The sequence below is a fragment of the Schistocerca gregaria genome, chromosome 6 (assembly GCF_023897955.1).
Source record: "Schistocerca gregaria isolate iqSchGreg1 chromosome 6, iqSchGreg1.2, whole genome shotgun sequence".
In the NCBI taxonomy this organism is placed as follows: Eukaryota; Metazoa; Arthropoda; class Insecta; order Orthoptera; family Acrididae; genus Schistocerca; species Schistocerca gregaria.
The window spans coordinates 452,913,495-452,938,112 of record NC_064925.1 but is presented as its reverse complement, the minus strand read 5'-3'; the positions used below and the strand labels follow the sequence as shown (position 1 = coordinate 452,938,112).

General features: G+C 44.4%; 1 protein-coding gene across 2 annotated transcripts in view; it reads left to right on the top strand.

The window, feature by feature from the left end:
* The first annotated feature begins 623 nt into the window (after positions 1-623).
* LOC126278349 (transcription factor AP-4) overlaps positions 624-24,618 on the top strand; it is an 80,052-nt gene continuing 56,057 nt past the window's right edge. Inside the window, exons 1-2 of one of the 2 annotated variants that reach the window (XM_049978392.1) lie at positions 624-1,205; positions 12,018-12,186. In XM_049978392.1, coding sequence (XP_049834349.1) covers positions 1,120-1,205; positions 12,018-12,186 — 255 coding nt within the window. In that variant the 5' untranslated portion in view covers positions 624-1,119. Of the gene's footprint in view, positions 1,253-12,017; positions 12,187-24,618 lie in introns of both variants that reach the window. The other variant, XM_049978393.1, reaches the window with a different exon arrangement.

Below are 24,618 nucleotides of genomic sequence, written 5' to 3'. Positions count from 1 at the left end.
GTTGGTTATCCAATTATTTCAGTGAAGTTTGTAGTGTACTAAAAGTTCCTATGTCTACTGATCAGCTATTGAATTACAACAGCGTTTCGATAGACAACTAATGAAACTGTTCTGATGCAGGTATACCACCTGATTGCATAAAATATGTTTGGTTTATGTTGATTTAAGTAACAGATCTGGCAGATATACAGTTAACAGTATTGTGAATTTTTTTTCTAGAAGATACTGAAAAAACAACCGAAGGCTAACTTTTTTCCCAAAGTATATACGATTTATTGTGCGGGGTGTTTTCATTGGACATGGACACTTACAATCATGCGAAATGAACGCACGGGGAGCAGGCCATGTCCACAGCGATGATATTCTACGATACCCGCTAGATGGCAGGAGCGTTCAGTTCATACTTAGGTCAGTAGATGCTCGTTATATATGCTATCGATTACATTGGATTATTTATCGCGTGAATGAAAACAGGGATTGAGACCAATGCCATTTGTTAAATTCCACTATTAAAATCAAATATATATATAATTGTATCCATTATAATGTGTCTCTTTTGGTGTTAGGTGAGTCATCGTATTTTTCGGCAGTGATTTTAAATAATAAATTGTCTGTTTGCACGAAAAAAAACTCGTTTTATTACTTCCAAATACTGTTTCCCGACCATCATTGTATTCCCAGTCTAGCAGAGCAGACCGGTACAGCTGGCAGATGTTTATCGCCTGCTTCCCGCCCAGCCCGGCAACACCGTCGTCATACGCGCTCGATGCCGTTGGCGGAGGAATGTAGTGCCGTATGTTTCCCATGTTTTTATGGAAGTTGTAACGTGTTGAGACTTTATGTATGTTATTTGTTGAAGTAAAGTCTATATTTGTTCATACTGAAGCAAGAAATTCATTCAGTATTCGAGAACGTGTTGTCACTTTCAAAGTATGATGCGGATGAATATTCGGTGACGAACGTGAACTCTTCAGCTGTTTCCCGCCAAAGATCGCCATTACAAAACGTGAGGCGTTGCGTGTGTGGTTTGGCGTAGGAATTTGTGATCAAGAGGTGTAACTTTTTTCCGTTTATTGCCATAGACAATTGATAGGCAACAATAGTGTCGATATACGAGATATGTCAGTATTTAACCGGAGTGAAGAGCAACGTTGTTTAGAAGGACTGCGACACCAAGACAAGGAAGTTATTGGCAGTTTGTGCAGGTAAGCAAAACCGCCCGCCATATGACGCGCCATAGCGGGAGTGGGCGGTATGTCTCTTTGAAGTTGAAGATGTCGAATCTTGGTGTATGTGTTTGAATGTTACATTATCGGAGATGTGTGTAACGTATTTGCCGAGCGAATTACTGAATTTACAGACCTAGTGTAGGGATTTAATATAAAGCCGCTTTGCCGTTTGACTATTACGGAGGAACGTGTTGTGCCATGCGTACCGGTAATCATCACAGCTGATTTTAACTCGCCATGTTGCAGTAGTCAGATGATAATAGAGTATTATTAATGTAAGATAACTACGTCATTTTTGTGTGTAGCTGATTATGATTTCCCGCACATCAGGCAGTCATAAGACTTAGTTTTACACCTGCGTATTGCGGACAGACCCACGTGGGTTTTTGTAGTATTGACTACAGCTCGGCGTAATATGAATTGTGCCTCCAAATCTGCAGACAAACTGAATGACATTTTTTTATGTCTAACGAAAGCTTTGGTCTTTATAGTGATCTTTTACCCAGATAATTTTCTGAAAATTTCCAGTTCATTTTTTACATCCAATTTTATTATACAGTGACATGGCTACTCGATAGTTAATTGCTATTTTTAATATTAATTTATCTATATATGCTGTTTTTAATATTAGTGGATTTCGTTGAAACCTAAGTTAAGAAATGTACTGACACTCGTAATGACAAACCGGAGATACAACTCATACACAGATGATTGTGTTGCATAAGTTATAAATTTTGTTTTTCAATCCGTAGAGATGTATGAGAATACGGCTTTATTGAATTATTTATAAATATTACCTCTGTGCCCACTGTCTATGAATGCCTAGCTTTTGACGCGTGTGTGTGTGGCCCATTAGGTACTTAAGGTATTTTCATGAAGGTGATCGTTGAATTCTGTTAGAAGCAAACCCTGAGGTTTCTAAATACCTGTGCTTTCGAAAATAAGGCTGACAAGGGAATTGCCGAGCCGAATACTGATTTGTGTAACACATGCAATGTCGCAGCTGACTGCCGTCCTGCCCTGTAAACAAATTATGCTTGTGTTAGGGGTAGCACATTGTCTGCATGTTTTTAGCGCAATCTGTCGGCTGCGTCATTTTTACGTTTACATGCTGTACCTTTCTCTATGGCAGGGTAGCGGTACGTCTGTTTGCGTGTTATTTGTGCCACAAAGAAAATGCGCCGCAATTCGGTCCTGTAGTATGCTGCTTTATGTATAAAGCCATTCTTACTAAATAAGTCTCAACGGAACGGTAGTAATGTCTCTTCGCCTGATAGTCGAAAGGCGCATTAGTTAGAAGCCCCATCGTGATTTGGATTATGTACTATGTGAACATTCAGATTTTGAAATTGTTTCTTTCATCATTGCACGAACGATTCGTTATTGTCACACGCACTGCGGAATTAAAAGCTGCATGCCAGCTGTGTTTTAGTTGAACCTCTTCATGATGATCGCTCCTGTGGCAATTTGTGTTGGATAGGTAGTTGTACTGATGGTGCCTAAGTCATGTTTCCAGTTTCGAACCGTTTTGTTGGTTAGCTCTTGTGGTAATACTTTGAAAAAACATAATTAAATGTAAAGTACACTAAGACGTAAATAAGCTTAATCCTAGAATGAAGACAATACTTTTTGCTCGGTGCTGCTCAGATTGACCCATTCGGCAGCCCTGTATTGAGAAACCACGGCAGTTGGTGTCCGTTACCTGTTCTCCATTCGTAGTTTAAGAATACTACATGTAGCCGGAATTAAAATTGTGCACCTGCTAGTAATATTGGTTCTATGAAGTACATATGTAGCTCTCTACCACAGTATCGACTTGCCTTGTCCAATTCATTGACGGTTTCCAAATGTAGGATGTGCTGTTTTAACGCCGGTATTGGAACTATAAAGACGACCTGCGGGGTTACTTCTTGCCTCTTCATGGAGAACTGTAAGGGCGACAGTTTTAATTTCTCCGTTGTTTTCGTACGTTTGCAACACTTCGGTTTTGGATCTGTGTTATGTAGAAAAGTGGGATCTGATGATTTTAAATACTCGCGAACAGCCTACTATGTCTAAACGGAGCTTGAGACTAACTGGAGCTGTTACGATAATTTCAAGCAGTGATACGGGGACCCTGTAGTCAAGGTCACTGCCATCGGAGACGACAGCGGTATGCTCGGGCTGCATTCCACTGTGAAGCCAGGCGGCTGGTACCGCTTGGCCCAGGTCGGGGCGTTTGTTGGTGGCGCGCGTGCGTTGTAAGCGGACTCAGGTCTGTCCGACCAGCGGCACCATGCTTGCCGTCCATTCCAGTGGGTGCAGCAAAATGTTAATGGGATTTGATCGTAAGGCGTGTTGTTCCGCTGTGCTTTCAAAGACAGTCTGTTAGATATGGTTGTCATTTCGGCGTAAGCATTTGCAATGGGACCTACCGTGTGCGAATCCGTGAATTGAATTCTACATAATTGTGTTTGAAGTTTTGTCTCCAGTACTAGTCCCCAAATTTACTCATTAGAAATTTCGTCGTTAAAAATAGAAGATAATACCAGGTTGGCTTTCTGAAAAACCCGGCATTAACGGGGACTTAAATTTCACATGGAAAAATCAGATGTCAAGGAATCCCGTGCTTTTAACCTCACATTGGAATTTAATTTAGCTTTTGAAATTGCAAATTTTGAAAGAATTTAATATTTAAAAGTTTTAATCATTCTAAATTTAATCGTTGGCTGTACGACAGCCGAGAGGAAAGAAGTCGTCACTGTTTAGACCCTCAAACCACCACCACGACTCGCTCACCATTAGTTTTGCAGGAGCTTCTTGTAACATCTTCCACACCATACATGGAACTCTAAGGGAATTTTTTTCTTCTAATTGCAGTAGCCACCCAGAATACATATCAATTTTTATATCTCGAAGACTCGCCGTCGTTCTTGGACGTATTGATGTTAGGCGTAGAGGAGTGTCCATTTTCGTGAAACTTTCATACCGCAACGGAAAATAATTACCCAAACCAGTTTTACAGTTATTGGTGCAGTCCTATGTCGGCATGTGCCACTTGGGTTTCTTCAGTTTAGCCGTGCACCCATACTTCCCTTAGGAAGACATTGACATTTAGGGGGCACGAGGTCATTCTCGTAGCTGTCATCGAACTGTGTGCCATTCTCTGATGGCGTCCCCAACAATCGTAGTTACTCGTAGATAGTCCTAGACTAATCGTCTGCGTGCTTTTGGTAAAGGCGAGATAATGACTACGTACGTATAGATTGCTGTGCGTGAGTTTACATATCAGCATCCTATACTGCTGGCGATGGTGTGTGCCCAATTGGTTAAATACTTTGTGGTCGTGCATAATGGGCTTTCGCTACCGTCGTAGATGTCAGGTGCCAAGTTAAATATCAGCTTCGCGAAATTCGAGGTTTTCACCTATATTTGTTACGAAGACGAAGTGGGAAACGAACTGATACATGGCACGCTGGTCAGTGTAAGACTGCAAGTCTGAAGGTCCGGACATCGATCCCAAATCAGTTCTAAGGTCTTTTGTTGCTTATTGTTTTTCAGATCTGTCTGTAAGTGCCGTTGCACAGTGGATCTGAGTCCCCTAATAAGTGGTAGGCCCCTATAGCCGGTTGGATAGATCTTTTTAAAATTCGGAGGAAGACAGGAAAATAGCAACGTTACCCAACATTTTGTCGTATGGCAGTTTGTTTCCCTGTAGCAGCTCTTCGTCGTTCAAGTGATCACGCTTCAAGTACCAGTCATTTGGCCACTTGTCCGATTGAAGAGAGAATCGTTGACGAGACAACGGGTATTGCATGTCGATCTGAAAATAAGTCAAAATCCCGGCCAAAGAAACAGAGGCAAATATTTAGTAAATAACGCAGTATCCATCTTTATTTTGCTAGATTCGCTGTGATTGGTAATGCGTATAGTTGGATATATTTCTTATAGGTCTACTTTTGCGTACATTTGCAGCGTGAAAACTGATAAAAAAACGCCAAAGGGACATCAACAGCTGTACACTGTAGTGGACAACTGTGCCACAGAGTTGAACTAGCACCATCGTACGTGACACTAGAAATATTCCCCACCTGACTATAATGAAATGAAAAGGCACCTTCTAAAGACACTAAACCTAGTGCCACAGTCTGAGTTTAAAACCGTGTCCCGTCGCTCTGCCCGCAGCCACAATCGGATAAAAAGATCCTGTAAGTGAGAAGACGATAAATATTGGGTGAATTTGTCAATAAACTGTCACTTTGGCGGTTACTGTGTGTTTCTGAGGAACTGATGCAGCGATTTCGTTTGAGAGAACAGGTATCTATGTAAATACAAGACTTGTATGTTTTTATCCAAAGTCGTGATCATTACTCCATCGAATAGTGTCAGAATAGTGAAAGGCACAAAAATTTTCATTGGATGTGCACATCATGGAATGCACTGTTGCTGCAGTATCCATCAACAACCCTGTCAGTACAGAAAGTTTATTTTGATGTTCCAATACTAAGTACATATAGCAATAAGACATTGGTAAAAGTCCAAGGTACTACTCAGGAAGATGACAGACTGCCTCCTCAAACAGCACTTTCAAATTAAGCCACTGGTGTTGAAGCAGAATTAGTGTTGCGTGGATCATTTTACAGTTAAAAGTTGGTACCATTAGGACCAACCAAGTAATATATTAAGGAACTGCTTTATACGCGGAGTCCCAGGATGAATAGTCAGTTTTCTGGGATATGACGGGATCGATCATTCGAAGCATAGTCACGTATACGCGGGCTCTAAAATGCTCAGTTTTAAGAGCCACGAACACTTCTGCATTAGAAGAGATGATTCATTGTAGCGACGATGAAAAAGTGTTCATAGTTCTTGAGGTATGCTACTACTACTACTACTCCTACTCCGTATTCTTCTTCTGATGATCGTTCCTGGCGTATTACAGAATATTGGCCATTCCTGCTGGGACACCGTGCGTATCATCGGTGGTTCCAAATAATTTGTCAATAAGCATAACCTCGTCAACTAAAATAACGAGCTCACTATCACCATCCTGGTGCCGCTTAGTAGTTTCTGGTAGCTGTCGTTCGCGTGGCCTATGACAGCATTTCAGAGGGAGGGAGGAAACAGCGAAATGTTGCTTCTAGTACCAACTTTTGATAGGTGGAGGCTAAGGTTTACAAATTGATCTCTCGCCTTTTCAGGCCACGATTCCGGCGACATCTGAAAGCGGGTTTCGTGGAAGTAAGTTAACTTCTCGTTGGGAAGACCTGCCCTTAAAATGAGAGGCCTGAACGGTGCCTTATTTGCCGCGGGCACGTATTACGACGGCGATGGTTGAAATATTGGAGTCTGTCTGGCAGACCCGTAGGGAAGGCGGAGACGGGCGAATGTGTGTCGAGGACGCGTCGTTGCGGCCTCGCGGCAGCGCCTCGTGGCTGCGGCGTCGCGTCGCGGGCCCGGTAGGGCGCTTGCCGCGGCAGGTGCGCGAAGCACCTGCGCTACGGCTCGAGAATCCAGAAGCACGTCTGTCCGAGTGCTCGACAGGAAAGCGCAGAAGGGGAGAAACATCGGTATGCTCACTAGTGCTTGCCTAATATTCGGCTCTTCGGTGAATCCCTGACCAAGGTGGTTAACAGCTGTGATGCGAAAATAGGACCATAGGCGCGCCCTCACACACAGCGTTGAGAACAGATTAAAAATTTCCGTGCATAGAATTTCAGTGGAGGTGATTTTTCTTCTACGTCGTTACGATGGTGCGCTTTATAACTACTGGTCATTACATTCTGCGAAAACTTAACAGAGCAGTAACTAACAGATGAAAAAAAGGCGACAATATTTCGCTTGAAATGTGGGCATTTTAAATGGAACTAGATTAAGTCTGTTACTGTGTCTCAAATTAAATTAATGACACACTATTTAACATCAACTGCGTTTCAATATCGGTATTTAATTTGGCACGGCGAATTGCGGTAGCGTACTGCCATCAGACTCCCCTCTACTAATCACACATTATTTTGTGTGATTGGATTTGTTGCCTATGCGATGTTTTGTCACTGGCCCACCCACCAAGTAAAAAAAAAAAAACACACACACACACACACATTGGTGGCAAACTGATTGTTCCCTAAAGGCGTCGTACCGAACAAAATGTTGACTTAGTCAGGAAAGTGTCCTTTTAAGTTTCTAGACATCGGTCGCTTCCTTCGTAACTTATCATATTTCGAAGTATTCGAGAAAGAATTTGTGATGACATGGAGGACGAAAATGAAGAGTAATTTGTGTTTTATGTTAGAGTTCGTGTAACTGGATATAAGCTCGCAGTAAATGCGTATGAATCACGCAAGCATAAGTTGACACTCGGCGTGCTGACCGATGGGAGCGGCTGTAAATGGGAAACGCCTTTGCAGTTGCTCCCATCAGCCACCGCGCCGAGTGTCAACTTTGCGCATACAATTCGAGGTACCCAAAATAAAACTGCCACGAGAAGTGTTTGCAACTGTTCGTGAATACTTCTAGAAACCGTGCTCAAGCGTCACGTAGACATCAGTGGTTACCGATTCCAACGTTTTCACCGAAGAGAAGCTCTCCTGCATACTAATTAAATCTTTTTCTTCTCATACTTTAATCTTCAGGGTAATTTTATTTTGATAACTCTTCAGGGTAACTTTATTTTGATGACTGTTTGCTACATGTTATAATCTGCATCACCCAAAAATTTGACTGGTAAATCATTCGTAACGATATGTTCCCTTTGGTTGACAGATAATAAGTCAGTAAGGTAAGACAAAGGCATCTGAGAAACATTAATCCTTGTTGGTAAATGACATCCAGGCCAGTTGTTCACCAGATACGTATGGATTTTATCTTCGAGGAATAAAGCTCCTGCACATTCTCGTACTGATAACAATGGTCCGAACATTATTTCGATCGTTGCAGATGATAAAAGCTTCGGCGGAAAAATCGTGTGGCGATTAGACGGTGAGATTCATCGAACATTTAGTTATTGGCATCATTTTGCCATTTGGACTGCTTCATACATGATTTAGATTTCTGGATCAAGCTTGAGTATGGAGACAAGTGTGAGGTTTGCCGGAACCGTCTGTTGCCCACGGCGCGGATGGAGGCGCGGGTAGGAGCAGCTCGTACGCGTGGGACGCGCGGGGCCGAGATAAGCGGCAGCCGCAACATGGCGGCCAGACGGCCTTGTGGCCGGCGGCGCGGCCGAGCGTTGGCTATAAATACGGCGCCCGCGCGCGCCTGACTCACCGCACGGCCGCGCCGCGCCGTTTTACGTAACGCCAGCCCGCCGCCGCGTCTCCGCTTTCCCCAGAGAAAGCTCCCAGCCCGCCCCCGTGGCGGACGCTGCCGCCCTGGGAATGACGGGCCGTGCCTGTGGCGGCTTGAACACACCACCGGCACTGACGCTGCTCTTCTGCTCAGATAACTATTTGTAGGCGTGTCGTTGTTTCGTTCTCGAGGCGAAAGGTATCTTGCTTCAGGGAGAATATTTGGCATTTGTGGACGTATTCATCCAACAGTAGTGTGTGTCGGACCACGTGAAATAGTGTCCCAAAGAACTCCATAATGCCTTTTGGACAGTTCGCCTCCATAGCTGAGTGGTCAGCGCGGCAGAATGCCGTGCGAGAGGCCCGGCTTAAATTCCCTGCCGGGTCGAGGATTTTCTCCGATCGGGTTCTGGATGTTATGCTCTCTTCATCATCATTTCATCCTTAGCGACACGCAGTTCGCCATAGTGGCGTCATCTGAGTACACTTGCACCGAGAAGCCAGTCTACCGGACGGGAGGCCCTAGCGACAAGCACATTTTCGCACATCACTGATAGATTGGTCGCTTGTCTTAAAGAGACAACATAACTATTACGAGGGCGTGCTGAAAAATGCCAACCATTTTTTATGTGAAAACTCTTTTAAGCTCCGTTGATAAAACTATACTAACATTCCACATCTTTATTCTTCATATCTCCATATTTATTTCTCAACATAATCACCCTGACGACGAACACCTGTCTCTTAGCGACAGACCAATTTATTGATGCAGTCACTGCAGTATGTTTGACTTTGTTGGCGGAGCCACAACCTCGCCTCTGCTTGCACCGCTTTATCGCTATCTAGAGTTCAGCCGTCGAAGGATTTCTGTAAATTTTGGAAACAGATGAAAGTCGACGGCAGGGCCATTTCTACCATTAGGCAAGACTAGGCGGCCGTCTGGTGCGGAAAAGGTTTATTTCAAATCAACCAGCGAAAAGATTCAGCAAATGAGAAAAAAACAGGAAATCTATTTGTTGTTTTGGGAAATTTCAGGAATTGAGGACAACAGTAAGAAATGAGGACATTTGTTGTTCTCAGGTAATTTTAAATGGCCTGAGGACAAGGATGAAAACTGAGGACAGTCCCGAGACAATGAGGACTTCTAGTCACTCTAATGAAACTGTTATAAAACGAGATTCGCATTATTGATCCGTTGCATGTTGGTGGTGATGAGTGGGGAAGGGATCATCGAGGAAACCAATGATGTAAAAGGAGGGGAGGGGTGTCATTTTTCAGTTCTCGTCTAGTGCGGCAAAACCCCTTAACAACGGCCCTAATGCTCGGTGACAGTGAGCCCAAGGCGTCGGATTGTTGCAGTTCCCGCAGTGCTCGTGTGGGGTCTAGCATTGTCATACTGAAGCACTGTGCTCCAGAATTGGTCGAACTCTTCACATAAATTCGGAGGTATTAACTTTTCAGCACACCCTCTTAGAGTAAATAGCATGGGATTCGTCGCTGGTACAACCAAAATTGTTTCGTATTGGCGCCAGAAGTACCACTTAGCTTGAATTGGTACAGTAGGAAACGAAAAACGTAAACATTTGCTAAGAAGGAAATCAACTGCAGTGCATGTCACAGCCCGGTAATTCAACACGAGAATAGGATTTGACCATTTTCTTCACTAGCAGCATGGTTTTTATCAACGAAGTGTTATAGCGACAATTTTGTCTTGAAGCATAGCGTTTTATCGGCGAAAACACCTGTTGCCAATCAATGAAGCTTCTGTTGACACTGTCTCGCAACATAAAATATGGTACCCTGACAGTTCCTCTAGCGTGTATTGATAATACATTTGATCAGAGCAAGTTGCGTTATATTTACATATATTATGATTGTGTGGTACACCCGAATAAAAATTCATATTTGTTACAGACTGTGGTCGAAATTATTTATTTAAACAGCACAAGCGCAGTTTGTAGCCGAGCTTCGGTTGCCTTTAAGGAGCCCGCAAAGTCCTGTACCAATAATCTAGCTTCGGACCTCACCCGTGACGATCTGTTGTTCGCATCTTCCGAAGTGGGACACATCATTCTGCTGTCAAAGTCGAGGTGTAGGCGTGTTAGAATTTCCATCGGGGCTAAGGTTTCATGTTATAGGATGCTAACTTCTCATTGGTTTGAATAACCGTACCTTTTCCAGTGGCCTCGAGCCAAAGACAGTTAGATTGCGGGTACGTCTCGCTATCTGGTAGTCTCTGTATTGCAGTGCGTCGCAGATATCGCCAGACGGCAGTCTGTAGTTCACATGAAATTCCCACGCATTTCATAACGTGCATTTGATAATTTTCCACAGGCAGCAACGAGGGCGACATATGCTCAGAGGGATTCCATAGCATGCCACGTGTCCTCGGTGAAGTGGGTGTATCACATTTGCTGCACTCTTAATCAGTCTAATATGATCGCCAACTTCGTTTCGGTCCACGAGACAAAGAGTTGGGTTCTGCAACTCCAGAATTTGTAATTGAAAGTACTGTAGTTACTTAACTAAAATGCACACCGCAGGCAGTTAACACACCGCCTCCAGCTGAGTCGTAGCATCTTCCGCCGATGCTCCACACAACCACCAAAACACGAATAAAAGCGTCAGTAGGGCACGATATCACTCTCAAATTTCGACAGAAGTGAATGGAATTTATGGCCTGTGCCAATTTAACATGTGCGCACTCGGTGAGACCCAACGCTCACATAGAATAACAGGTATGGAATTTAATAAGAATAAGCCTTTACTTACTAATTCTGTTTACAGTGTATTGGTGGAAATGCTTCCTGGATCAAGGTACATCACTAAATGTCTGAACCAGAAATCAACACCTCATTACTCTCGAATCAGCACCTGCTAAGCAGAGAGCCGACGACTTCCAACACCCAGGATTACAGGCGAAAGATTTCTCTCAAGAGGTCTGCGAAAGTTTTTTCAGCGTTCAGATCCTTTGACCGTTCAGATTCGGTAGCTCAAGTAGGTAATTTCCCGCTGGTGCTGATGACACTAGACTGTAAAATTCTGTCTCTTGTCAGGTAGTTTCAAAAATTTCATTCCGAAACTGGTACTGTAAAACACCTGATATTTTGAGAAAATTTTCTCTCTCTCTCTCTCTCTCTCTCTCTCTCTCTCTCTCTCTCTCTCTCTCTCGAGGCCGCCTCCACAATTCATTTGGGAGGATTACGGGAGGACTGGTGCATTATGTCCAGGCCGGAGACAGCTGCCTTGACAGTAGGACACTGGCGTGGCTGGGGAATATGTTAAACGCGTCGTTTTACTCATCGTGTTGGGAAATGTCGCCACAATTTATCTCGCGAATCATTACGTTTTTGCCGACGAAATGAATGAGTAGGTTGAGTTCGTGAAGCGGTAAAGAGTTGGTTAAGTTAGTAGCCCCACTGTTTACAGAGGCAGTGGTGCGGCGCTCTGAGCACGGAGGTGCATCAGGCGCCGAGTAGATCCCCGGAGTGGAGCCGGGCGCTGAGGTGGCGGCTGTTTGCAGGCTGAGCGAGCGGGCGTCGTCCCCCTGTACCAGCCACATGGAGCAGGAGAAGCGCATTCGGCGCGAGATCGCCAACTCGAACGAGCGCCGCCGCATGCAGAGCATCAACGCCGGCTTCCAGTCGCTGCGCACGTTGCTGCCGCACCACGAGGGCGAGAAGCTGTCCAAGGTGAGTACTGCGCCGAGCCGGGGGGATGTGGGGGCCACGCGTACGCTACACGCTGGAATTCTGGGTGTAGAGGGATTGCTGGCTATTGACGGAACTCAAAAAACTGGTTCTTTAGTGCGAAGAAAGTCGCCGTAACTGTGAGCTTGTGAAAGCCCTATGGAACTACGTTAACAGAGTGGGGTTGGTGAATCTTTGGCCCACCGACAAAGGGGACCTTTCAACATAGTTCACGCACCACACCGTGCTGTTCCCAGGGACGCTGCGGCTATGACCTCCACAGAAACTGGTATTGTTAAGACCGGTATTACACCATCAAATTTCTTTGACAAAGGTCTTTGACGTGGCGCGGAAAAGAGGTATTACACTGTCGTCATACTTTTCGTCAAATTTCGTCATAGCGGGTAACAACTTATTATGCACTGCAGTTAGTAGTACCACAGTTGCATTGTGCGTATAATTGGAATAAAAGCAGCGAAAAAAGGAAACATACTTGAAGCCATAGGTATTACGTCGAGATAATAAAATCATTCGGCAAAGTTTGTTACGAGAGCTGCAAGTGGAGGACGTAAAGTCAACTTACGACTGGCTGAAAGTGGCTTTCAGAATTAGTTCAGTCAAGGGGCTTCCCATATTACAAAACAGAATACTCTCTCGAGAAATGGTATACCCGTGAAAGACAGGCAAACTGTGGCACTGGGATTTCTTGATACAGTATGAGCAATAAGAACTTTTTATTTTTGAATAAATGGAATTAGTGTTCCAACAACGACACAAAATTTAAAAAAAAACAGGAAACCGATAAGTGCTTTTGAACTTGTGGCATCCAGAGTTCAAAAATAGACAAAGTAGAATTCAAAGCTAAGAAAGATGATTTTTTTTTTAAATTTTGGTGTGTGACCACATCCTCTATTCCCGCTTGCTGAAAAGCTACCTGGATGTATCCAGATCTAGTGGTGGATGGCTGTAGTAGTGATTTTGGACAGATGTCGCCTGCATCAAATTCTACCTGCTCATCAACACACAATTCATAGCATGCACTGTGTTTCTTGTCTCCCCCTCCCCCCCCCCCCACACACACACACACACCTCCCCTCCCTAATCGGAGTAGTTTTGTTCAAAAAAAAATGATCACACCGATTTTGAAGCATGTTTACAAATACGCTACAGAATGCCAGATAGCTGTAGCGACACCAGCACTCCAAGCGGTTACATTTCACATTGCAGTGAACAGAAGACGAACTACTTTTATGACAAATCTACGGCGAGGCTCTAGATTTGAGCATATTTATTTGACGGCTGTCGAGATTTCAAAGTTGGCTATTACACGATCAAATTTCCTTGACATAAATATTTGACATATCAGTTTTGACAAAGAAACATGAAATACCGGCCTGAGCACCATACCTGTCGTTACTTATTCAGCCATTGTAATAGCGTATACAGGATATCCCAGTATGGAATGTTCATTGCAAGCAAAAAGGTTGTGTAAACATGGACTCTGAAAATGCATGCCATAAGAGCTGTGAGCACTTAACAAGCGCTCATATCTCCTAAGCACTGGTTGTTGTGTTGTCCTGATATTTGTATTGCCATAATTGGCGTGCCACTATTGAGATGGCTGTATTGGCACGTACTTAAAGCCAATAGAATAAAATTTAAAATAAAAATCGCTCTTATGGTATGCATTTTAGAGCCCATAGTTGACTTTTTCTTTCTTTTGGCTCATACTACATCATCCCAAAGTATGGAAAGGAAAGAGCTTGTAGTAGAAGAGGTTTATTTCACAGTATCGAAGATTTAGTGCTCACAGCTCTTAAAGTATAAATTTTAGAGCCGCTGGTTTCTAGACTTTCTTGCTTCAGGACATAGTTCGTGCCATATCCCTGAATATTGACAATTCCTCTTCGGGCAACCTGTGTAGACATGTGACTACCTTAACGTCAGTAATTGACCAGTGATTCGATGAACAGCACCAAGGCCTTGAATATAATAGAATTTCAGCAACCGCGGCATTGTGAAGAAACTCGGACTGCCTCCAATGTTTTCAATACGTGTTACGAAAGGGGGGAGAAAACTTCATACCCTGGCGATTACACTGAAGATGCAAGATTGCGGCGTACCTTCTCTCGCAATATGAAAGTGCCTAGGTTTTTATTAATAAAACTATCACGTCTTTAAGATAGCGTTACACCATCATAGTTTACGTCGAACGAAATAGCGTTAGGTTTGGCGGCGATGTAGAATTCTGAGCCAGTGTGGCTGGTAATCGAGAAGCAGTTTCGGGTAGCAAGGCGGTGTCGCCGGAATTTTTGTTGCCTAGGTGATCACAGCAAGTGTGCTACTAGGTCGGTTGGCTGAGTGCGAGTTCTCTAATTGAGGAACGGGAACCTGCCTCCGCCTCTGTGTCAAGGATAGGCTCGTCGTGGCCCGCGACACGTAGGCCTGCGGGGGCGTGTCGCGCAGCTCTGCGCCAGCCAGTATGCCGCTAGAAACATTCATCACAACCATTTACCTGGTGAATTGTCACCCTCGACTATACGTGAAGGTTATTTTTATTGTATTTCTCGCATTTTCTAACATTTCCTTCGCATTAGCTATTTAATTATATTCCAAGTAAATGTTTGCTAGGTTACTGGTCACAGATGAGTGGAAGGTCGCGCCCTATGACTGACAGCCATGTAAATGAAGAGTAATTGACTGAAGTTAGAAGCTACGTAAGCTTTTACCTTTGGTAGGGAGTACCCTAGTACGTTCTTGATGCTAGCGGAATAAGACTGACTGAGCACGATTTCTTTCAATGAGAAAACTTTAAATCGAATGTGTAGATTTGGTTTATGGAGCGGTAAAGCTAAGTTAATCCGTCGTAAGAGAGTGTTTTATAGGTAATAGATAATGTGAGGGGTACCTGTAAGTGGGTTCAGTTTGCGTAACACCAAGTTTCTACGATTGCTGTTAACGTGGTGGTAGTAGTAGTAGTAGTAGTAGTAGTAGTAGTAGTCTGAGAACGCTACTGGTGACATCCGTTGTGTTGGTATATGAAAAAGAAAGGCACGTGGCCTCATCTACTGATCGTGCTCGTCGGCCTTGGCGGCGAAAACGACTAGACACGTATTGTTTTTGGCAGGTGTTGAATGAGCGCACCTGTCGACCCACTTGGCTTGTGCGTCGTAAACACTCTCCTTGCCCTCGCCGCTCTAACTCCTGCCCAGCTAACAGACTCTCCATTCGTCCTTAGTTTGCAAGTTAGATGTTTAGGTTACACGGTATGATTTACATTGTCGCCATTACTGCAATATGTATTGAAATCTATTCGATAGTAATTTAATAAAAATTTTCTTTATCGGATTGCAGAACAGTTGTCAACTAGATTCGAACCGCTCCTTGCATTGCATTCCTTCGATTTTATCAGTGCAGCGAAAACTCAAAAGTGTAATAGAATGCACTAACACTGTCGTTCACGAAGAAGCTTAAGTTGACGTATAGTTGTCATAACACCTCATATGTAGACATCCATAATTTATTGTAGTTGTTCCAAAAAGTCTTTTTGATAAAATCTCTAGCCAGTATCTATAGAATATATTTTAAAACCTTTTCCGAAATTATGAAGTAAGGTATTGTTCACTTAATCTCAGGTTAACTGGGTGCTTTCGGGTTTTGAGCCGAGAATCTACTCTGTAGGAATCAACATGGACTCCGGAAACAGCGATCGTGTGAGACCCAACTCGCTTTAATTGTTCATGAGACCCAGAAAATATTAGATACAGGCTTCCAGGTGGATGCCATTTTCCTTGACTTCCGGAAGGCGTTCGATACAGTTCCGCACTACGCCTGATAAACTAAGAGCCTACGGAATATCAGACCAGCTGTGTGGCTGGATTGAAGAGTGTTTGGTAAACGGAATACAGCATGTTGTTCTCAATGGAGAGACGTCTACAGACGTTAAAGTAACCTCTGGCGTGCCACGGGGGAGTGTTATGGGACCACTGCTTTTCACAATGTATACAAGTGACCTAGTAGATAATGTCGGAAGTTCCATGCGGCTTTTCGCGGATGATGCTGTAGTATACAGAGAAGTTGCAGCATTAGAAAATTGCAGCGAAACGCAAGAAGATCTGCAGCGGATAAGCACTTGGTGCAGGGAGTGGCAACTGACTCTTAACATATATTCAAATGTAATGTATTGCGAACAAATAGAAAGAAGGATCCTTTATGTTATGATTATATGATAGCGGAACAAACACTGGTAGCAGTTACTTCTGTAAAATATCTGGGAGTATGCGTACGGAACGATTTGTAGTGGAATGATCATATAAAATTGTTGGAAAGGCGGGTGCCAGGTTGAGATTCATTGGGATAGTGCTTAGAAAATGTAGTCCATCAACAAAGGAGGTGGCTTACAAAACACTCGTTCGACCTATACTTACGTATTGCTCATCGGGTTGGATCCGTACCAGGTCGGGTTGATAGAGGAGATAGAGAAGATCCAAAGAAGAGCGGCTCGTTTCGTCACAGGGTTACTTGGTAAGCGTGATAGCGTTACGGAGATGTTTAACAAACTCAAGTGGCAGACTCTGCACGAGAGGCGCTGTGCATCGCGGTGTAGCTTGCTGCCCAAGTTTCGAGAGGGAGCATTTCTGAATGAGGCATTATCAACACGTATGTGTAATACAGTAATTTCTCCAGTACACCTCATGCGTCGTAAGGGCGTACTTAAAAATAACGCCACCTAGCTACTAGAGAGATCTCGTGCGTTCCATAAATTTAGAATTCTTGTACACTGATGGAACATAATTTCGATCCTGCTGGACCCAGAGTCTAGCTTTAGGTCACAAAAAGCTATCCCCACAACATTGCGTGATAGGCTTGTTGATTGGTTAGAATCTGGAAGAGTACACGGGTCCTGATATACCAGCGGAACATCGCAACTCAAAGAATCGGACTTAAACTGCACTTTCATGTAAGTGTATTTTCTCACTCATCAGTCATAAAGTACCATGTACAAGCGTCATTTTTATTTGCATGTTTTCGTTACTCAACTCAGTGACTAGTTTGGCCTAAATAATTGTTCAAATGTGTGTGAAATCTTATGGGACTTAAATGCTAAGGTCATCAGTTCCTAAGCTTACACACGAACCTAAACTATCCTAAGGACAAACACACACACCCATGCCGGAGGGAGGACTCGAACCTCCGCCGGGGTCAGCCGCACAGTCCATGACTGCAGCGCCTTAGACCTCTAAATAATTAAATTGAAAATATTTCGCAAATATTTGCACGTTGTGCTGGGTTGGGTTGCAAGTTCGGCGAATTATTTACGCTAAGCTATTTTGGGGTTTGTTTACATGTTTCACCACGGCTACACAGGTTTCCCGCCTTTATATTGCAAAGAACCTTTGCCATAACAAAGAATTCTGATTTTTGGAGGAGTGCTGTGCGCGAAATTCTCTTGTACAGCATTGCCGATCTGTATCGTTCTTGCGCCCCCGTGCAGCCGACACTGTGTGCTGAACATTGTAGGCACTCAGGTCGCCATTTACAATGGAACTCGGAAAACGCTAACATTTCGTATAACTAGTGCATATTGATACACTCAATTGGTGTCCGCTTATGAAACCTGCATGGGAAGAATATTCTGGATAATCTTGTACCCCATATATGAAGAATACCGATTGGTTTATAGTGGGCAGTTTGCATAGTTTTTGGCCTTCGGCGGTTTGCTGGAAAGCGTCGAGTGCGTATCGTGCGTGTGGGTGGATGGGAGGCCGGGATAAAGGTCACGGGTCAGCCGAGGGCAGGGCACGCCTGGCGACCCTTCCGCAGCTTCCGCACCAGCCATCGATCTACAGGCGGCGCCCCCTCCACCCCTCCCTCACTCGCCCCCCGTTTGTTTACCTGCCGTGGTATGGCCGCAACAAGGACGACGCGTGAAGTATCTCCCTTATATTTCCAACCTCCATTTTTGTATACGACGTACGGTTTGGTCGCTGCATTAAAATACCATTTAATACGTTTGCATTAAAATACCGGTGTAATACGTTTGCTCTCCAAATTAAGCACTGCCGGCTAATAAAACTGCTTGCAAGTTTGGCAGACACTGGCCAGTGCGCACCATGAAAGACTTCGCTAGAAGGGGTCGTATTAGTATAAATTTAACTAGGCATCGATTACCGAAGTATAATCATTAAACAGCCATGTAATTACCTTCCAGATAACGAGATCTACATTTTCCTAGAAACGTTAAAATCTAATAGCCCGTCACAGAGAGTATGGTTTTTGTATTTCATTTCATTTATGATGCCAAGAAAAGTTAGACACTTTGTCCCAGCATTTAGGAAACTTCAATCTGGTAAGGAATTACGACAATTAGTTAAACCATCACTATGCGACCCTCATACTTAGCTAGTTGAAAGCTGTGGCGAGTTTGTTGTGCGGCTCGTAAAGGCTGCCTGCATGTCGTTTCGTAAAGGGATGACACCTATGATAACTCTGAATTGTATGTCGGAAATACCTTGCTGCAAATTCACTAGAAATGCATTAGGTATTAGACTACGTCTCGTCACTATAACCGTTGTACATTGCTGATATAACAGTAACTATTGTTGCTGCTTTATCCACGATAGTCATTCTTAATGCAGTTGTGTTCAGAGAAGGTCCATTTCTAACCATTCTGAAGATACACATTTGTGGCTAAATTGTATTTGTATTTTGCAGCTCATAATGCACATCCTTTACACTCTATTCATGGACGGCGTACGGCAGCAGTCTGCCTGTACGACTCACATGATTTCCAAATTTTTTCAAGTTCTGCGCACTGTTCAGATGTCGTTAGGACGAGTTTTTAAATGTAGGGTCTCCAAATTATTTGATGCATATTTATGTGATGTATTAACATTTGCACGTTCAGTCTTCCACTTGAGAATTGGTGAGCAAACTATAGGTCATTCGCATATCCCTTTGTATCTACTGTGTCTCTCGCCAGGCCAAGGTGGCAACAGGCCGATACGTTTTTAAAAAATTGGTCCGGTGCTTGTTTTCTAATAGGGTCTTTTGTGGGTATGTTTCACAGCCAATTCTTCTCAGTTATCTGTATGACACCTGCCTTCGCGACAACTTGATTTGTGTAGTGGTTACGTGAGTAATAGCCCGCGAGGGTGTAATCAGGCAGTAGAGTCCTTTTTTGTTTTACGGCGATTTATGCGCATTTCTTGTCATTCCTCGAGTTAGTGGCACTGCTGCGTAGCGGATTCAGTGCGTAGTCGACCCGTGTGGGGCTGACTTGGTACCGCGCCCCTCAATGGGTGCCGCGCTGCTCGAACCGGCGAAGCTTGAGCAGGGCGCTGCGGGGCGTGGGCCGCCGTGCGTGCGTGCGTGCGTGCGTGCGTGCGTGGCGCGGCATGGCGTGGCGCGGCGCGCGTGCGTCGTCAGCTGGCGGCCGCCATTAGAGCCGGCTGCCCGCCACCCGCCTGTCCCCAGCCTTCCCCCCTTCCCCCCCCCCCCGCTGTATCCCCACTCCTGCGGCAGCGGGCTCACAGTGCTGCGCCGCGCCGCGCCTGCTCCCCGCCTGATGGACGGAACAATCGACGTTTCTTTTTGCTGACGTCATTACTACTGCCTGCTGGAGTTTTTACTACGGCGCTGCCGCACCGCCCGGGCCCTTGCCCCAAATTACGAGGCGCTCGCCTGTCTGCGTGCACTCTGCGACTGACTGTTTAAGCACTGTAATTTCCTTCTCAAGAACATTGTACTATTAAATAACGTAGGTGCTGAGCATATAGCGGAAATAAATTGGGCTGGTAAGAAATTACTAGATGATGTATTGCGAATCAGCACGCAAATTGTACTGAAGAACGGCATTTAAAAGCACAAAGGCCATGATTTCACTTATGCTCACGTTAACAAAACTAAACCACAACGTAAACGTTGTGATCACTGCGGCCACGCCTATCTTAATTATAATATGTGCAGTAATGGGTTGAGGTACTTTAATTTTAGATCAGTCTACTTCCTCCGTATGTATAAGAGACGAGGCGGTAACCTTCCGTCTGGTTTGCGTGAAATTCCAACGAAATGGCTGGAAAGCAAACCAGCTGTGACGACGATAATATTGGTGGCCTCACTAAAAGTTACTCTGGTGTAGGCGTGGCGACGAGATTTAATAAGAGTGTTGAGGTCGCTACGAGATTTGCCATGTGACCCGGTGTTCCTAGCTTTATCCAAGAAATATACAATTCAGTAATTTGCACGTCATTTGCAGGAATATCCGAATAGTGTTGGTACGTAGTCGTTTCTTGCACATGGCATTGTCACTTAAATCACTTCAAACAAGTTGGTTCTTTGATGTATAATTATTATTTCGTGTGGCTCAATGACCTGTGATCCGTCTTTTAATACGAGGGCACTTAGGCGACTGCGAGCGTGACGAAGTTCTGGTGCCAAAATTTGACCTCGTGGTGTTCAGCCTGAATAAACTTTATGCAACCGGAATCGTAACACTTGACAGTTGAAGAGGGTTACCCGTTGTTGCGACTTGCAGTCGTATGGACCTTCCCTTATATGCCGTGTCTGAACTAACTTCATTGGTTTCCATGGTTACGAAATGAGCTGATGACATGACGTCACTGTGTTGTGAGAGCACGCGCAGCGCAGGCACTTACAAGCTGCCAGATACCGCGAGACGTTGACTCAGCGTGTAACGTCATCCACGCTGCTCATGCTGTCTCGCCCTACAGCTGACACGCAACAAACATTCGCAACCGACACCGTGGTGTAATATACCAGTTAGCAGTAGGTTTTACTTCGGTTTCGCGGCCCCGTGGCTCTATTTGGGTATGAAGCACAAGCCGCACTACCACAGGTCAATTTTAGATTGATAAGTTCAAGTACAGACTTCCCATTTCTAATGTTTTCTCCTCTATCAGTTAAGTGATTGCATGTAGATAAATTTCTATCCCTATGATTTCCACTTCTTCTGCCTACATATATATATCTCAAGTCTTTGATTTATGGGATAAAATTGTCGAACGTTTCGATTCTTGTTTCTAAACTATATGCATTAAGCACTTAACCCATTTATGTTTAAATATGTAACATATAATTACTGGACTTAATCCCATTTCGTCAAATGACACTGTCTCATATTAAGGACACACATTCACCATTTGCAGTATTTCGTAGTTGAAAAGTTTAGGTTGCAGGAAAGAGAGGCAATTACCAAGCCCGTGTTGGCTTTAACATTTTGTTTGTGCCGAGATAGCTGGGAAATGTCAAAATTGCTCTCCAGCTTGTTAATGTAAATAAATAGGTGGAGGTGTTCCTACCAATAGAGAACTGGCTTGGTCCTTTGCTGTTGGAGAGTATCAGTGAAAATTACAATAATTACTATTACTGTTACTATTTTATTAAAATCATATCGGTAATCATCATGAAGATCTAAAATTGATCTGTAGAATCGTCAGTCGGAATTCGGTTGTACAGATTATTTTTTACAATAATCTTGACGAGTGTAGCAGGCTTCTGTCAAGTCACTTGTTGATCAGTCTGGTGTTGCAGTAGAATGCAGCAAAAGGAAAGAAGTTTTCTTAATCATTGACAAAGAAGCATTGTACAAACATAACCATCCCACAGGCTCCATTATGGAGGACATGGTAACTGTGGCTTTCAGAAATGATTAGCACTACAAAATTTTTGTGTTCACAAAAACAATTTAATGAATAAACGAATTCAGAATATATTATAGGTATTCCCCGCCAATGTGTGTGCATTTTTGGCACCATAGTGGCAGCTTCTATACTTGTGTCTCATACTATTCTTTGGGGGTGTTCCGGTTGTGGTGAATGTTATACCCCAAAAGACCTCATCCAAGTCACTAGGAGCCAGATTCACAAATATGGAAGGTGTGTGTCACCTCTGTAAATGTTAGTTCACTCACGGTGGCATTGGTCTCTATCAACTGGCATGTGGTCACGCATTATCATATTGGAGTAGAGCGCCACAGTTCTGTAATCCGTGGCAGCTGAATGTGTCGGCGGAGTTGGTGCAGTGAACTACATTATTGATTATTGTTGAAGATTGTATTGGAAGGAAGCCCGTCCATCAACAGTTCCCCTTCCTGATCCTAGAACAGTCATCATTTGTTTGTGTATGAATTGTCCCAGCCATGACTTCTTGGGACCAAGTATGTCTCCATTCCATAGACTGGTCTTTATTTTTTGGAGTCTAGTGGAGAAATCACAATTCATCGATCGTGACTGACCTTTAAAGAACTCCGCTGGAACTGCAGTGTACTTGCGCACCAACTGTTCGCATTGCTTCACACACTTCTGTTTCCGTTCAGTGATGAGGAAGTAGGACACCCATTATGCACGCACTATCGTCTTCGGATCCTCCTTCCCTGGGGAACACATTTCGTGTAAGGACCGTGAAGGTAAAGTAAGAGAAATAGGGCTCGTGCGGAGGAATATAGCCAGTCGTTGTTCACTCTCTATATTAGCTAGTGGAACAGGAAAGTAAACAACTAATAGTGGTTTAAGGTACCCCACCTCCGCATTCTCTAAGAGGCATGTAGATGTAGGAAAAGCATTCTTTTGTTGTTGAGCTAATTCCTGAAACAGTGACCATTGAAGCTAGTCACGACTAGAGTTTTATTCTCTATAGCCTTTGATTTTCGTCGGCTATTTGAAAATGTGTGGTATTGGCGTGTGTTACCTCGCCACATGAACAGATAAGAGGACCGGCAATGAGCTGCGGGCAGTGTCGTTTATTGTCGGTTTCTGTCTCGGCCGGATGTCGTGCCCCAGAGGCGGCGGGGACTTGGGTTACGCCGCGCGCCAGCTGTGGCGGGCGCTGCGGGGCGCGTTGGCCGTGGCCAGGCTGGGCCGGCGAGCCCGCCGCCGCCACTCGCCTTCGATTTTTCAATAAAAGCGCGCCGGGGGTGACGTGTCCCCCCGCCCCCGGCCGTCGCCATGGCGACATCGATCCGGCGCCGCCGCGCCGCTCCCAGACGCACGCGAAAATTACAAACGCGCCGCGCCGCGAGTACGCCAACCGCTGCTGCCGCCGCCGCTGCATCGATTGCCCGCGCTGCACCAGACCAGACGCGCGGAGGCGGCTCGCGGAAGTGCGGCGCCGGCGAAATGGGGCCAAGCCGGTGCGCCGTACTTGTCTGGCTTCTGCTTCCTCAGACCGGTCCGCGGGCTGCGGGTTGCACGGGGCACGGCCTTGCATGTGCTGTAATATGCTGCTTAAAGCAGCTGTACTCGCTCGTGCAGACTTCAACCCAAAACGCGACTTAATCATTTCCTTTGGAAACCTGTTCGGTAGGCCTGCTGCAAATACACGACAAATTCTTCTTGAGGTTTCAGCACCAAGACATCAACATTTTTTACAGCACCAATCAGTCGGTATTCATGTTATTGAAGAAGACCTAATAACGCAAACTAGGATTACAGAATTTCGAGAAGTAAAGCATGTGGATGAATCGAAAGATGGAAATAACCGGGTTCTGAAACATGCGATAGAGTGCCCTCAATATGTGCAATTCTCGTTCGCATCGTGGCGTCCCACAGCTCCATACTTTAGGCTTTTGCCCCGTTGGCTCGGTAGTGCTGGCTGCCAGATAATAATGATGCTACTAGATTTTGTCGCCATTCATTGCGGCAGCTCCATTCTACGTAATTTGTGGGTTCTTGGCAGTGGAAACCCTACGCAGTGGTACGACTCTACTGTTTCAGTACAATTCCTCGACCTGGCGATGGTAATAGCTCTACATGTAGTCCCAGTGTAGGCCCAATGCCATGGTCAATCCCCCCTTGTAACTGAATTTGCCAAAGAGTGATGGCATGGCTGACTCATTTCCCACTGACTGTTTTGTCCTGATGGAATCAACATGTCGAGCGGTATTATGCCCTTTCAAGTTGTCTACGAATATCGACACTTGCTTTCACTTCCCAGTTTCCGCTGTCTACACATTATTGGCCGAGCTTGTAATTATTTCCGATCACTCTGCAGAGAACCTCGCAGTCTCTTACCAAATTGTTGCACTTGTACGGGGTTTTTAGACGTTATCAGTATAGATCTATTTTGGCAATTCAGGATTCAGCCTTTTCAAATCATATGATCGTGTATCTGTGAGGTGCTTTTTACAGTTTGTTGGTAACTTAATGCCCACAGATATAACAAGCATTTAAATAGCATATTTTGTCTAGCTGTGGTTTGTAAACACAGATTTTATCTTCATATATCAGTATGTGTGCACTAGACACAATATAATTTCTTTAAAATATTACAGTAAAAGTAAAGCTGGCAGCAACCCAGAATTGGTTTGGAAAACCAGTGTGATTTCCAAGACATTCTCCTATCGCAAATCATTTGTCTTTCCCTTTCAACCACCATCGAACTGGTCCATGCAGCTTGTAATAAACAAGCATAGTCATT